The sequence below is a fragment of the Oncorhynchus mykiss genome, chromosome 5, assembly GCF_057628025.1.
Source record: "Oncorhynchus mykiss isolate SJ-2025 chromosome 5, ASM5762802v1, whole genome shotgun sequence".
In the NCBI taxonomy this organism is placed as follows: Eukaryota; Metazoa; Chordata; class Actinopteri; order Salmoniformes; family Salmonidae; genus Oncorhynchus; species Oncorhynchus mykiss.
The window spans coordinates 6694637-6711172 of NC_143026.1; the positions used below are offsets into that span (position 1 = coordinate 6694637).

The 16536-nt window shown below is 45.2% G+C and overlaps 1 protein-coding gene across 4 annotated transcripts in view; it reads right to left on the bottom strand.

Moving 5' to 3' along the window:
* wdr7 (WD repeat domain 7) overlaps nucleotides 1-16536 on the bottom strand; it is a 314307-nt gene that overhangs the window by 287035 nt on the left and 10736 nt on the right. For 2 of the 4 annotated variants that reach the window (XM_036976656.2, XM_036976658.2), the window contains exons 4-9: nucleotides 16011-16089; nucleotides 13740-13914; nucleotides 12218-12294; nucleotides 10855-10974; nucleotides 10432-10577; nucleotides 6462-6564 (exon numbers count right to left, since the gene is read on the bottom strand). In XM_036976656.2, coding sequence (XP_036832551.2) covers nucleotides 6462-6564; nucleotides 10432-10577; nucleotides 10855-10974; nucleotides 12218-12294; nucleotides 13740-13914; nucleotides 16011-16089 — 700 coding nt within the window. Of the gene's footprint in view, nucleotides 1-5727; nucleotides 5845-6461; nucleotides 6565-10431; nucleotides 10578-10854; nucleotides 10975-11288; nucleotides 11306-12217; nucleotides 12295-13739; nucleotides 13915-16010; nucleotides 16090-16536 lie in introns of those variants that run through there. The other 2 variants (XM_090233629.1, XM_036976659.2) reach the window with 2 other exon arrangements.

The window sequence follows — 16536 nt, forward strand, 5'->3', positions numbered from 1 at the left end:
ACGTTTTTTTGTTGTTGCTGAGTTTATATGTAGGCTAAGTGGAGGCTTTTTGTTTTTGAGGCTACAGCGTTTCTCTGCTGAATTCTTATGTGAATTATAATAAGCTGACATTTTTCAAGTGGTAGATGTAGTTTGTTGTTTTTTTAAATATCAATTGTTTTATTAGTATGTTGAAGGCAATCAATAGGTAAATAAAAGGTATTAAATGATTGGTAACCTCAGTGTGGTGCAGCGGTAAACAGAATCGACTCCGGCCCACTGCTCTTTGATGAAGGTCCATTCCGTTAGGGGAAGGCAATGGTTTGGGTTAGGCTTTATGCCGCATTCAAAACAACTGGAAACTCGGAAATCTCCAACTTCCAACTTCAGTGCGTTCAAGACAACTGGGGATGAGCTCCGAATGAGATAAGAAAATAAAAAAAGTTGAAAGGTCATCCAACTCGGAATTCCAAGTCGGAAACTTTATCCGACCTGAAGATCACCGATGTCATTATTTGACCTCGAGTTTCTAGTTGTGATGAACGCATTGAAGTCAGAGATAACCGATGTAGGACTTCCCCAGATGATTTGAACGCGGCACTAGTCCTGCTTGTGTAGCCAGCGGACATGAGTTGGTCATGGTCAAGTGATGCGGTAGTCCCGCCGGCAAACTTCAAAACAAGTGTCTGCCCTTGGCTCAAGATGTTGATTGATACTCTGAACCCTGTGGCAGACCCGGGCGGCAGTAACTCACCAGAACTACCAGCATTACAACCAGGAATACGACTTCCCTAGAGCAGCTCCATTGTTCACTCTCCCAATTTAACTTATTCCAAAAGCAAAGGAGAGGCACTCCAGAACCTTCCGGTTCGACTTAGGAGGCGGGCACAACACCCACCGCGTCAGAGTATATTACTCGCTAATATTCAGTCTTTGCACAATAAAGTAGACGAGCTCAGGGTGAGGATCTCCTTCCAGAGTTGATGAGCTTCGAGCTTTCTTTCCAGAGAGACATCAGGGCCTGTAACATACTTTGTTTCACGGAAACATGGCTCTCTTGGGATACACTGTCAGAGTCAGTAAAGCCAGCAGGATTCTCAGTACATCACGCAGACAGGAATAAATATCTCTCCGGGAAGAAGGGCAGGGGGTGTATGTTTCATGATTAACAACTCAGTGTAATTCTAGGAACATACAGGAACTCAAGTCCTAGAAAACCTCAATTAAAATAGCAACCATATTATCTCCCAAGAGAACTATCCTAAGTCATCCCCACAGTCGTTTACATCCCACCTCAAGCTGAAACCTCGACGGCCTTCAAAGTTTAAAGCTTCAAGTTTCTCGGCGTACACATCACGGAGTTTGTCCATTCACACAGACAGTGTAGTGAAGGCACAACAGTGCCTCTTCAACCCTCAGGAGGCTGAAGAAATTCAGCAAAGACCCTCAAACCTTAATAGATGCACAATTGAAGTGCCTGCAACAGCAGGGCTCTCCAGAGGGTGGTGCGGTCTTCCCAACGCATCACCGGGGACACACTGCCAGCCCTACAACATCCGATGTCACAGGAGAGCCAAAAAGATAATCAAGGACATTAACCATCCGAGCCACTGCCTGTTCACCCCGCTTCCATCCAGAAGGCGAGGTCAGTACAGGTGTATCAAAGCTGGGACCGAGAGACTGAAAAACAGCTTCCTTCTCAAGGCCATCAGACTGTTGAATAGCCATCACTAGCCGGCTACCACCCAGTTACACAACCGTTCACCTTAGAGGCCACTGCGCTTGTGTCACGAATAACACTGAGGGTGGCTCCCCTTCCTGCTCGGGTGGCGCTCGGCGGTCGTCGTGGCCGGTCTATTAGCTGCCACCGATCCTTTTTTCCCTTTTCGTTTGTTTTTGTCTAATTGTTTCCAACGGTTCTTTGTTGGGGTTTTGGGATGGGTGTTATTTAAGTTTGTTTTGCCCGTTGGTGTTTGTGCGGGCTTGTTGGTTTGTTACGTTTGGTGATGTATCGTGTTTTACATAGACACGGAATGGTTTAATAATGTTTACATACCGCTTTATTCATCTCATATGTGTATACCTACATTTCTCATCCTAATATTTATATACACTGCTCAAAAAAATAAAGGGAACACTAAAATAACACATCCTAGATCTGAATGAATTAAATATTCTTATTAAATACTTTTTTCTTTACATAGTTGAATGTGCTGACAACAAAATCACACCAAAAATATCAATGGAAATCAAATGTATCAATCCATGGAGGTCTGGATTTGAAGTCACACTCAAAATTAAAGTGGAAAACCACACTACAGGCTAATCCAACTTCGATGTAATGTCCTTAAAACAAGTCAAAATGAGGTTCAGTAGTGTGTGTGGCCTCCACGTGCCTGTATGACCTCCCTACAACGCCTGGGCATGCTCCTGATGAGGTGGCGGATGGTTTCCTGAGGGATCTCCTCCCAGACCTGGACTAAAGCATCCACCAACTCCTGGACAGTCTGTGGTGCAACGTGGCGTTGGTGGATGGAGCGAGACATGATGTCCCAGATGTGCTCAATTGGATTCAGGTCTGGGGAAACGGGCGGGCCAGTCCATAGCATCAATGCCTTCCTCTTGCAGGAACTGCTGACACACTCCAGCCACATGAGGTCTAGCATTAGGAGGAACCCAGGGCCAACCGCACCAGCATATGGTCTCACAAGGGGTCTGAGGATCTCATCTCGGTACCTAATGGCAGTCAGGCTACCTCTGGCGAGCACATGGAGGGCTGTGCGGCCCCCCCAAAGAAATGACACCCCACACCATGACTGGCCCACCGCCAAACCGGTCATGCTGGAGGATGTTGCAGGCAGCAGAACGTTCTCCACGGCGTCTCCAGACTGTCACGTCTGTCACATGTGCTCAGTGTGAACCTGCTTTCATCTGTGAAGAGCACAGGGCGCCAGTGGCGAATTTGCCAATCTTGGTGTTCTCTGACAAATGTCCTGCACGGTGTTGGGCTGTAAGCACAACCCCCACCTGTGGACGTCAGGCCCTCATACCACCCTCATGGAGTCGGTTTCTGACCGTTTGAGCAGACACATGCATATTTGTGGCCTGCTGGAGGTCATTTTGCAGGGCTCTGGCAGTGCTCCTCCTGCTCCTCCTTGCACAAAGGCGGCGGTAGCGGTCCTGCTGCTGGGTTGTTGCCCTCCTACGGCCTCCTCCACGTCTCCTGATGTACTGGCCTGTCTCCTGGTAGCGCCTCCATGCTCTGGACACTACGCTGACAGACACAGCAAACCTTCTTGCCACAGCTCGCATTGATGTGCCCTCCTGGATGAGCTGCACTACCTGAGCCACCTGTGTGGGTTGTAGACTGTCTCATGCTACCACTAGAGTGGAAGCACCGCCAGCATTCAAAAGTGACCAAAACATCAGCCAGGAAGCACAGGAACTGAGAAGTGGTCTGTGGTCACCACCTGCAGAACCACTCCTTTATTGGGGGTGTCTTGCTAATTGCCTATAATTTCCACCTGCTGTCTATTCCATTTGCACAACAGCATGTGAAACTTAGTGTCAATCAGTGTTGCTTCCTAAGTGGACAGTTTGATTTCACAGAAGTGTGATTGACTTGGAGTTACATTGTGTTGTTTAAGTGTTCCCTTTATTTTTTTGGGCAGTGTATTTCTTAATTCCATTATTCTAGATGTGTGTATTGTCGTGAATTGTTAGATACTTCTGCACTGTTGGAGCTAGGAACACAAGTATTTCGCTACACCCACAATAACGTCTGCTAAATATGTGTATGTGACCAATGTGGCCTCATAATGTTAATATAACCCCTCACATAGCCTCATAATGTTAATATAACCCCTCACATAGACTCATCTAATATTAACTGTAGGTCTATAACCTTTCACAAAGCCTCATCTAAAGTTAACTCCTGCAGATTTAAGCAGTTGTTGCAGTCAAAATTTGACTCGGGAACAAGAGTGGAGAAATATGATTTATTTCAGCACCTTGAGAGAATGACTGTGTGGTTAGGGACTATCTGCAAAGGTGCTCTCTGTATTTCAACCACAATAAATATGCATCCAAGCCAAACTGAAATCTTATCAGAAACATGTTGTTTTCACAGCTTTTAGTTCCCTTAAAACCAGTCGAACTTGGAAATGTTCCAGTTTTTGTTGTTGAGTTCATGTATTTTTTCCCCGGTCCCTAAACTTATTTTCTGTGTGAGAGAAGCAGAAATGAAAGAGAAAACTGTGTCAACTCAATTGAGACATTCATTCTTTCGATGTACGACATCTTTTGGGGGTGAGCAAGGGTTTATTTAGTCCTTTAGGGCAACAAGTAATGACAGAGAAGCAGCATGTATCTAATTATAGACAAGTTAACTAACAAATAGCCTACAAAAAAATTAAAGTGCCACGCCCATCGGGTCACACAGAAGCACACACACGAGAACACAGAACACACACGGGAACACAGAACACACACACGAGAACACAGAACACACACACGAGAACACAGAACACACACACGAGAACACAGAACACACACGAGAACACAGAACACACACACACACACACACACGAGAACACACACACGAGAACACAGAACACACACACACGAGAACACAGAAGAACACACACGGAAAACTAATCAAAGATTGACGTGAAAGATGAACTCAATCCAAAAGATTGTAAAATATAATCCAAAAGGTGAAAGACAAACGCACTGGAGTGTTGGAGAATGACTAGAGAATAAAAGGGGGAGGGACACAACAGACCTAAGAATGGCTTCCACTCTACTTCCACTGGGTTTTAGTTTCAATGTAGATGATAAATTGTCTACCTGTTATCAATGTATCATATGTCATTATCGGTGTATTGATCTGATTTCTAGAGGGAAAGCAGTTTAGGGACTTGGCATGCATCTGCCCCAGTGTGAAGACCAAGATGAGAATGATGATTGAGATTTTAGTGGGAGGAGCATGGAATCAGGTGAGTCAGAGTGAGTTGAGAGAACTGGCCAATCAGAAAGACAGCATCGTAGAGGTGCACGCGTCACAGGGTCAGGCATCCAATCACTGTTCAGCTTACTAAATAAACAGGGCTTTGGAGATTTGATTTTGATTGGCTGATATATCATAAACCAAAGCATGCGAGTCAATCGGAATTCAGATCAATGTATTGCAGATCGATTATCAGGCATGTCTCCAAGATAATACAGATCAAAGACTATATTAGTAACATTTTTGGATACCAATTTGCAAATAGACTCAGCGAAATTACATTGCCCACGAGCAGCACCGCAGCTATTGAGATGAGCAAGATGCAAGACTGTACTCTCACACAGTATCTGCACATGTGCACGGGTTGGCTTCACACTGTTAGTCACGGGACCAAAATAGGGGAGAAGTTGATCCTCGTGCTTCAATGCTCGTAGTTGTTGCAGAAATTGCCCCACAACACTGATTACCTTCTGCAGCTACGTCATATCGCTGTGTCTACTTTTAATTAACATCAAATATGGTATTGATCAAATCACTAGTATACTATACACTACATGTCGTTATCTGTAATTTCCCCATAACATCACACCAACATATATCTTCCTATCCCCGGTCTGCATGCTTCATCTCTGAACATTGAGTGAATGTGCTGAATCTGTGACTGAGAGCTGAGGGCTCCCCCTGCTGGACAGAGCCAGTGTGTGCCTCTCTCCTGCTGAACACTGCAGCACTGAGCTTACTGGTGCCTCTAGAGGCTGCTGGTGGAATAGCAGCTCTGGGGTGTAGAGCTCCAAGTCTACTCCGCTGTCAGGGTGGCACAGCACCACCATGTCTACCCCCTCACCAGACTCCTCAGTCTGAGGAGTACACGCCCTCCGATCAGGGACAAGGCCCATTGGGGAGGGGAGGGTAACAAAACAGAGACAGACAGACAAAGAGCAAAACAATAAGAAAAACAACAGAAAGGCAGACAGGAAATGAATATGTAGACTAAGAAGACTACGTAACATCCTAAATTAAATACAGTACAAAACACTAGCCTGATCCCAGATCTGTTTGTGCCATTCTTGCCAACTCCTTGTCACATTTGGCGAGAAAGCAAAAACAGACTGGCACCCAGGCTAACAGACTGGCACCCAGGCTAACAGACTGGCACCCAGGCTAACAGACTGGCACCCAGGCTAACAGACTGGCACCCAGGCTAACAGACTGGCACCCAGGCTAACAGACTGGCACCCAGGCTAACAGACAAAACAAAGACATTGACAAACAACAAAAGACACTCTGTTACCTGGTTAAAGGACTGATAGTAGCAGTCCTACTGACTCTCTTCAACATAAGAGAGCACATTCCATTAACAAAGAGGTGGCACAGGGCTTTGTTGTGCAAAAAGGACTTCAAAACAGATCTTATTTCCAGAAAGCTCTTCAGAGAGTGAGTGAGTGATTGTGAGTGATGGATGGAGAGGAGTAACCTGTTTGTCTGTGCGGTCCGCGATGCTGTACACCAGAGGTGGGATGGAGCCTTCGGCAGTCTTTCCTACATCAGTACGGAAATGTTCACTGGCAGGGAGGCAGCTGGGAGAGAGGAGAGGAGAGGAGAGGAAAGAGAAAGGAACAGAGGTCAGCCCAGTTTAGTTATTTCTCTCACCGCCTACAAATCAACTAAAACTAGAACTAACTAATCCACCATCGCAACTGTAAAACACACTAAACCTAACAGGGAAATCTACCTCAGAATGGTTTCCTACGGATTGGCACGTAGAAGACGAACAGCCTTTCTGACGCGTGGTTTCCCTGCTAAACCCGAACTACAACTAAAACCGCTAGTCTCAAGTGAAAACCATAGTGGCAAATATAAAATAAAATAAAAGGTTTCCAGAGCCACTTACCAGACGCACACAATCCATAAGAAGAGGAATTGAAATAAAACGTAGTTTAGACCAGGTATACTCTTACATATAACTCTTATGTTCAAAGTTTACACAAACATGACTAAAGTTGAAAATTGTCTCTTGGCTGCCTGGGAAACTAGTTCCTTTCCAAGCATGTATCATAGCTGACAGCAATACTGTGTATCATCTTTAGGGACCAATCAAAATCAAGGGTGCGATACATCGACTTCTCTTAACGTTCTAACCACAAACTTTTTATTACATTTTTTTTTTAAATCACACCAAAAAAAAATGTGCTTATCCGTTAAAATGAAAACTACATAAAAATCCCACAATGCAGTTGTGCTGCTGCCAGCAATGGTTCGGGTTTACGTCCATTTCAGATGGTGAAGCATCGCACAAGTACAACCATTACTGGAACGCAACTCCATACTGCGGTCACTTGCTTTTCTCTGCCCTTTTTCCCAACTGTTAACAACGATGATGTCGTGTTGGAGAGTCGACTCCAAAATAATTCATTACTCGAGTCCTTGCACGTCGACTACCGGTGTCGACTCCCAATTCTGTGTCGAGAGTCGACTCCACTAGGAATTGACAACTCGACTCCTAAGATTCAGTGTTTTAGGAACAGAGGAGACTGATTAATTGTCGTACTTCCCGAGAACACACACACACACGCATCTTTCATAGCAAGCTAGCAAGGAATGGAGAGAGAGGGGCACAGTATAGGCAGGTCGGCCACCAGGCAGACAGTCTGGATAGGCCTAGTGCTGATCCTTCGGTATTAATAAAAAGCATTATCTCGCAACGCGTTCTCTCGCAATTTCTTAGCTTGCGATGTCTTGCAACTTCAGTAAATCAGGGCCCATCGTCAATTTATAGGATATTCTACAGGCAACAGACCGAAGACTTAACACACACTGGTATCATTAGCGCAGAAAAAGAGCAGGCGAGCCAGCGCCAGGGAGAAGAGGCAGGCACAAAGAACCGAGCATAGAGTGCATTTGGAAAGTATTCAGACCCTTTGACTTAACCCTTAACTTTGTTACATTACAGCCTTACTCTAAAATGGATCAATCATCCATCTACACACAATGACAAACCAAAAGCAGGTTTTTAGAAATGTTTGCTAATTTAATAAAAACCTAAAAGTGAAATATCACATTTACGTAAAGTATTCAGGCCCTTTAGTCAGTACTTTGTTGAAGCACTTTGTCAGTGATTGCAGCTCAAGTCTTCTTGGGTATGAAGCTACAAGCTTGGCACGCCTGTATTTGGGGAGTTTCTCCCATTCTTCTTTGCAGAGCCTCTCAAGCTCTGTCAGGTTGGATGTGGAGTGTCGCTGAACAGCTATTTTCAGGTCTCTCAGAGATGTTCGATCGGTTTCAAGTCCGGGCTCTGGCTGGGCCACTCAAGGACATTCAGAGACTTGTCCCAAAGCCACTTCTGCGTTGTCTTGGCTATGTGCTTAGGGTCGTTGTCCTGTTGGAAGGTGAACCGTCGCCCGCAGTCTGAGGTCCTGAGCAGGTTGTCATCAAGGCTCTCTGTGCTTTGCTCCGTTCATCTTTCCCTCGACTAGTCTCTCAGTCCCTGCCACATGATGCTGCCACCACCATGTAGGGATGGTGCCAGGTTTCCTCCAGGCGTGACGCTTGGCATTCAGGGAAGAGAGTTCAATCTTGGTTTCATCAGACCAGAGAATCTTGTTTCTCATGGTCTGAGAGTCCTTTAGTTGCCTTTTGGCAAACTCCAAGCGGGCTGTGCCTTTTACTGCAGAATGGCTTCTGTCTGGCCACTCTACCACAAAAGGCCTGATTGGTGGAGAGATGGGAGAACCTCCAGAAAGACAACCATCTCCACAGAGGAGAGCTCTACAGCTCTGTCAGAGTGACCATTGGGTTCTGGGCACCTCCCTGACCAAGGCACTTCTCCCCCGATTGCTCAGTTTGGCCAGGTGTCCAGCTCTAGGAAGAGTCTTGGTGGTTCCAAACATCTTCCATTCAACAATGGAGGCCAATGTGTTCTTGGGGACCTTCAATACTGCAGATATTTTTTGGTACCCATCCCCAGATATGTCTCTGGGATCTATAGACAATTCCTTCAACCTCATGGCTCATGGTTTTTCCTTCTCTGACATGCACTGTCAACTGTGGGACCTTCTATATAGACAGGTGTGTTTCTTTCCCAAAATAATAATGTCCAAACTATTGAATTTACCACTGGTGGACTCAAATCGAGTTGTAGAAACATCTCAAGGATCATCAATGGAAAAAGGATGCACCTGATCTCAACTTCAAGTCTCATAGCAACGGGTCTGAATACTTATCACCACCGTTCAAAAGTTTAGGGTCACTTAGAAATTATTGTTTTTGAAAGAAAAGCACTTTTTTTTTGTCCATTAACAAACATCAAATGTATCAGAAATATAGTGTAGACATTGTTAATGTTGTAAATGACTATTGTAGCTGGAAAAGGCAGACTCTTTTATGGAATATCTACATAGGTGTAGAGGCGCATTATCAGCAACCACTGCTGTGCTCCTGTGTTAGCTGATCCAAGTTTATCATTTTAAAAGGCTAATTGATCGTATGAAAACCCTTTTGCAATGATGTTAGCACAGCTGACAACTGTTGTTTCTGATTAAAGAAGCTATAAAACTGACTTTCTTTAGACTAGTTGAGTATCTGGAGCGTCAGCATTTGTGGGTTCGATTCCAGGCTCAAAATGGCCAGAGACAATGCACTTCCTTCTCAAACTCGTCAGTCTATTCTTGTTCTGAGAAATGAAGGCTATTCCGTGTGAGAAATGGCCAATAAACTGAAGATCTCGTACAACGCTCCCTTCACAGAACAGCGCAAACCGGCTCTAACCAGAATAGAAAGAGTGGAAAGGCCCCGGTGCACAACTGAGCAAGAGGACAAGAACATTAGAGTGACTAGTTTGAGAAACAGACGCTTCTGATAAATGTAATGTTATTTTAAAAAGGACAACAAAAATTGTTTTGCTAATCTTTCAAAAACAAGGACATTTCTAAATGACCCCAAACTTTTGAACTGTAGTGTATATATAAAAAATAAAAACAGAAAACGTTAAACTGTCCTCGTTTTGTCATTATGTATATTGATGACAAAAAAAAAAAAAGTATTTGATCCATTTTAGAATAAGGCTGTAATGGAACAACATGTGGAGAAAGGGGGAGGTGCCTGAATACTTCCTGAAGGCGTTGTATGTCTTGGTAAACTGTATCTCAAACCTCTTAACTTCCCATGCATCGCAAATTCACCAAATGAGTCTAGTTTGACTCAACCTCCCTGGTTTTATTTACATTACACAACTTTCCACAGGCCTTTATAGCCCATTGTCTAGTGAAGACAATGGAAAATCATATATGTGTGATAATTACATTGTGCATTTAAAAAATAATAATTACTGACATTCATTCATAGTTGTCAGGCAAGTAGAAGTAGGGTACAACGAGTATAACAGACAACATAACAGACTAACGGACACCATAACACACGTCTCCTATACAGGTGATGTTGTTCCTCACCTGGCGGGGAGCTTGTAGATGTAGGAGCATCCGTCCTCGGTCCAGATGATGATCTTGTCAGCAGCGATGAAGTCTCCTCCGGTCCAGGACTGGTCGTTCTCACTGGGCACTGAGCACAGCAAGGAATAGTCCCCCGCATCAAACACCTGACAAACATTTCGGGATACGTTAGTCCGAGATTAAGAGTTGTCGCAACCCCTCCCCCCCCCCATGCCGAAGACTCAAACACAACGCTACGCTACTGTAGCCTGATGCCAGATCGGTTTGTGTCGTCTTGCCACAACTCCTATGGTCATATTGACAGCATAAACAGATCTGGAAACAGGCCTAAACTAAGGAGCTAGGTCTACAGTGTGATTCTATGAATGTTTCAACCAGGGCAGTGAGGGAGAGACCCAGGGAGCATGGGCTCTAGCCACCTACCCTCCAGTACTTGGAGCAGACCACTAGCAGAGAGAGCTGTGTGAAGGTGCAGAAGGAGATGCTCTGACAGCCCCCACAGTAGATGGGCTTAGACTCCTCCTCAAACACTGGATCCAGATCCTGTTGGGGAACAGGAAGCGGAAACACACACTTAGGAGGTGACCTAAACCATTATTCATTTCCACCCCACTTAGCGACCGCTAATGTTCCTAGGAACAACTAAAAAAAAACAATAGAACTATAATAGACATTTGAATGGTCTGCGTGTGTCCCAGTTACTCTAATTAGTCCAAATAGTTATGATCTTAGCTGGAACAAATCCTGGTTAATAGGAGTATTGTGTGGATGATCACAACAACAACAACAAGTATCGATTACAACAACAACAAGTATCGATTACAACAACATCCTGATGCGCCCCTGTCCCCCTCTACCTGCATCCTGTTGACATCCTGAGGGATGATGTGTCTCAGTAACACTCTACCTGCATCCTGTTGACATCCTGTTGACATCCTGATGTGTCTCAGTAACACTCTACCTGCATCCTGTTGACATCCTGTTGACATCCTGATGTGTCTCAGTAACACTCTACCTACATCCTGTTGACATCCTGATGTGTCTCAGTAACACTCTACCTACATCCTGATGTGTCTCAGTAACACTCTACCTGCATCCTGATGTGTCTCAGTAACACTCTACCTACATCCTGATGTGTCTCAGTAACACTCTACCTGCATCCTGTTGACATCCTGTTGACATCCTGATGTGTCTCAGTAACACTCTACCTACATCCTGTTGACATCCTGATGTGTCTCAGTAACACTCTACCTACATCCTGTTGACATCCTGATGTGTCTCAGTAACACTCTACCTGCATCCTGATGTGTCTCAGTAACACTCTACCTGCATCCTGATGTGTCTCAGTAACACTCTACCTGCATCCTGATGTGTCTCAGTAACACTCTACCTGCATCCTGATGTGTCTCAGTAACACTCTACCTGCATCCTGATGTGTCTCAGTAACACTCTACCTGCATCCTGATGTGTCTCAGTAACACTCTACCTGCATCCTGTTGACATCCTGATGTGTCTCAGTAACACTCTACATACATCCTGATGTGTCTCAGTAACACTCTACATACATCCTGTTGACATCCTGATGTGTCTCAGTAACACTCTACCTGCATCCTGATGTGTCTCAGTAACACTCTACCTACATCCTGATGTGTCTCAGTAACACTCTACCTACATCCTGATGTGTCTCAGTAACACTCTACCTACATCCTGTTGACATCCTGATGTGTCTCAGTAACACTCTACCTGCATCCTGTTGACATCCTGATGTGTCTCAGTAACACTCTACCTGCATCCTGTTGACATCCTGAGTGATGATCCACACCTTCAGTATCCCAGTGACCGATACTGCTACCACTGTGTCCTCTGAAAAGATATCACACATTATGATGGGACACAGTGTCAGTTTAACAGCGCCTATAATTGTTTAATGAAGTGATTTTTACAAACGCAACAATTGGGTGACAATGCAATGTTTTAGTCTGAGTGGTTTTAAGGCAGGAGTTTACAGTTTGCATCAACTATCAACGGCTCAATACAGCCATACAGACCGTGACGGTTGAACGACGTTACCATGGTAAATACAGACCGTGACGGTTGAACAACGTTACCATGGCAAATACAGACCGTGACGGTTGAACGACGTTACCATGGCAAATACAGACCGTGACGGTTGAACGACGTTACCATGGCAAATACAGACCGTGACGGTTGAACAACGTTACCATGGCAAATACAGACCGTGACGGTTGAACGACGTTACCATGGCAAATACAGACCGTGACGGTTGAACAACGTTACCGTGGCAAATACAGACCGTGACGGTTGAACAACGTTACCATGGTAAATACAGACCGTGACGGTTGAACGACGTTACCATGGCAAATACAGACCGTGACGGTTGAACGACGTTACCATGGTAAATACAGACCGTGACGGTTGAACAACGTTACCGTGGTCAGAGGTCTATCTAATCCAAGTTTTAGAAGCGTTAGTGGACTGTTCCTGGACGGCAGTTAGAGTGGCTGATGTTAGCCGTGTGGGACGACTAGAGGTGCAAAGTTCAGTTACATTTTCAAAAATCCCGTTTGCAGGATTCCCTCCCTGCTTTTCCCCTGCTGATTCTGGAAATCATCCAAACGGGATATTTGAAAAACCCGGTAAAGCTCCTGAAATTTTGGAACCCTATGGTTGACTGACCGTGTGTGTGTGTGTGTGTGTGTGTGTGTGTGGTGTGCATATGATGAATCGTATAGCATAACATAGGATAGCATAGTATAGGATAGTATCGTATAGCAGAGCATAGTATAATATAGGATAGTATTGTATAGCATAATATAGGATAGTATTGTATAGCATAGTATAGCATAGCATAATATAGGGTAGCATAGAATAGCATAGCATAATATAGGATAGTATTGTATAGCATAGTATAGCATAATATAGGATAGTATTGTATAGCATGGTATAGCATAGCATAATATAGGATAGTATTGTATAGTATAGCATAGCATAATATAGGGTAGCATAGTATAGCATAGCATAATATAGGATAGTATTGTATAGCATAGCATAGCATAATATAGGATAGTATTGTATAGCATGGTATAGCATAGCATAATATAGGATAGTATTGTATAGCATAGTATAGCATAGCATAATATAGGGTAGCATAGTATAGCATAGCATACTATAGGATAGTATTGTATAGCATAGCATAGCATAATATAGGGTAGCATAGTATAGCATACTATAGGATAGTATTGTATAGCAGAACATAGTATTGTATAGCATAGTGTGAAGTAGGCTACCTTGTGTGCGATGTGAGTGTATGATGCTCATGGAGCTGATCCAATCAGGAGAGATCTTAGAGACGAGGGAGTAGAGGACCTCCAGGCTGGTGGCGTCCACCACTAGGATCTCTGGGTAATGTCCATTACACAGCAGACGACCCTCACGCTGCGTACCGATGGTGAACTGGTAGAACTAGACAGAGGAGAAGAGTGAGGGTTGGGGTTAGTTCCAAGGATAGTAGCACCTAGGATCTCTGGGTAATGTCCGTTACACAGCAGACAGGTAGAAATAGGTAGAGGACAGGACCAGTGAGACTCAGACACAATATAAAAACAGACTAGTGATAAGGTCAGGGTTTCGCCCGCCTCGTTACGAACCAGGTATCCCTAAAACGGGAAGTCTGGGGAAGTGCAATGACAGAAAACAGCTAAAGAGGGGCGGGAACACGGTGTAAATCAATGACACCTCACAACAAACCAATCAAATGCCTTGCTTGAGCAGAGCTCCAGAAGGTACTCGGGGGATTAGTCCAGTAGAAGCAACAGTCTCCAGGGATTAGTCCAGGTGGAACAACAATCTCCAGGGATTAGTCCAGGTGGAACAACAATCTCCGGGGATTAGTCCAGGTGGAACAACAATCTCCAGGGATTAGTCCAGGTGGAACAACAATCTCCAGGGATTAGTCCAGGTGGAACAACAATCTCCAGGGATTAGTCCAGGTGGAACAACAATCTCCAGGGATTAGTCCAGGTGGAACAACAATCTCCGGGGATTAGTCCAGGTGGAACAACAATCTCTGGGGATTAGTCCAGGTGGAACAACAATCTCCGGGGATTAGTCCAGGTGGAACAACAATCTCCGGGGATTAGTCCAGGTGGAACAACAATCTCAGGGGATTAGTCCAGGTGGAACAACAATCTCAGGGGATTAGTCCAGTAGAAGCAACAGTCCAGGGGATTAGTCCAGTAGAAGCAACAATCTCAAGGGATTAGTCCAGTAGAAGCAACAATCTCAAGGGATTAGTCCAGGTGGAACAACAGTCTCAGTGGATTAGTCCAGAAGGAACAACAGTCTCAGTGGATTAGTTCAGGTGGATTAGTCCAGTATTTATCCTGTCTTATCCGGTGTCCTGTGTGAATTTAAGTATGCGCTCTCTTTCTCTAGGAGGACCGGAGCCCTAGGACGACGCCTCAGGACTACCTGGCATGATGACTCCTTGCTGTCCCCACCTGGACGAGCTGCTGCTCCAGTTTAAACTTTTCTGTCTGCGGCTATGGAACCCTGACATGACCACCGGACGTGCTACCTGTCCCAGACCTGCTGTTTTCAACTCTCTAGAGACAGCAGGAGCGGTAGAGATAATCTTAATGATGGGATATGAAAAGCCAACTGACATTTACTCATGAGGTGCTGACTTGTTGCACCCGCGACAACTACTGTGATTATTATTATTTGAACATCTTGGCCATGTTATAATCTCCACCCGGCACAGCCAGAAGAGGACTGGCCAATCCTCATAGCCTGGTTCCTCTCTAGGTTTCTTCCTAGGTTTTGGTTCCCTTTCTAGGGAGTTTTTCCTAGCCACCGTGCTTCTACACCGGCATTGCTTGCTGTTTGGGGTTTTAGGCTGGGTTTCTGTACAGCACTTTGAGATATCAGCTGATCTAAAAAGGGCTTTATAAATACATTTGATGTGTATACAGTTGATAGAAAAGGACAGGTGTGGTTTAGAGGGAATAGAGTAGAAACCATTGTCTCAATCGGTGCTTCCTCAATTTCAGATCTTTCCTCACTTCCTCCTCAAACCGAGGAGCCATGGACTACAGCCATGGACAAGAGCCATGGACCACAGCCGTGGAAAAGAGCCGTGGACTACAGCCGTGGAAAAGAGCCGTGGACTACAGCCGTGGACTACAGCCGTGGAAGAGAGCCGTGGAAGAGAGCCGTGGAAGAGAGCCGTGGAAGAGAGCCGTGGAAGAGAGCCGTGGAAGAGAGCCGTGGAAGAGAGCCGTGGAAGAGAGCCGTGGAAGAGAGCCGTGGAAGAGAGCCGTGGGCTACAGCCGTGGGCTACAGCCGTGGGCTACAGCCGTGGAAGAGAGCCGTGGAAGAGAGCCGTGGAAGAGAGCCGTGGAAGAGAGCCGTGGAAGAGAGCCGTGGAAGAGAGCCGTGGAAGAGAGCCGTGGAAGAGAGCCATGGACTACAGCCGTGGAAGAGAGCCATGGACTACAGCCGTGGAAGAGAGCCGTGGACTACAGATACGTGGTGAGAAAAAAGGCCATATACGTTACCTGGATCCCTGTGTGAGCGCAGGCCAGCTTAGTGAACTCAATACAGCGGCCATCGTTGACATCCCACAAGCACATCTCCCTGCACACAAAGCAGATAGTGAATACAACATTAGAGCAATAACTGATAACATACATACAAAAGTATGTGGACACCCCTTCAAATTAGTGGATTCGGTTATTTCAGCCACACCCGTTGCTGACAGATGTGTTAAATCGAGCACACGGCCATGCAATCTCCATAGACAAACATTGACAGTAAAATGGCCTTACTGAAGAGCTCAGTGACTTTCAACGTGGCACCATCATAGGATGCCACCTTTCTAACAAGACAGTTCTTCAAATTTCTGCCCTGCTAGATCTGCCCCGGTCAACTGTATGTGCTGATACTGTAAAGTGGAAACGTCTAGGAGCAACAACGGCTAAGCCGCGAAGTGGTAGGCCACACAAACTCACAGAATGGGACCGACGAGTGCTTTAAAGCGTAGCGAGTACAAATCGTCTGTCCTCAGCTGCAACACTCACTACA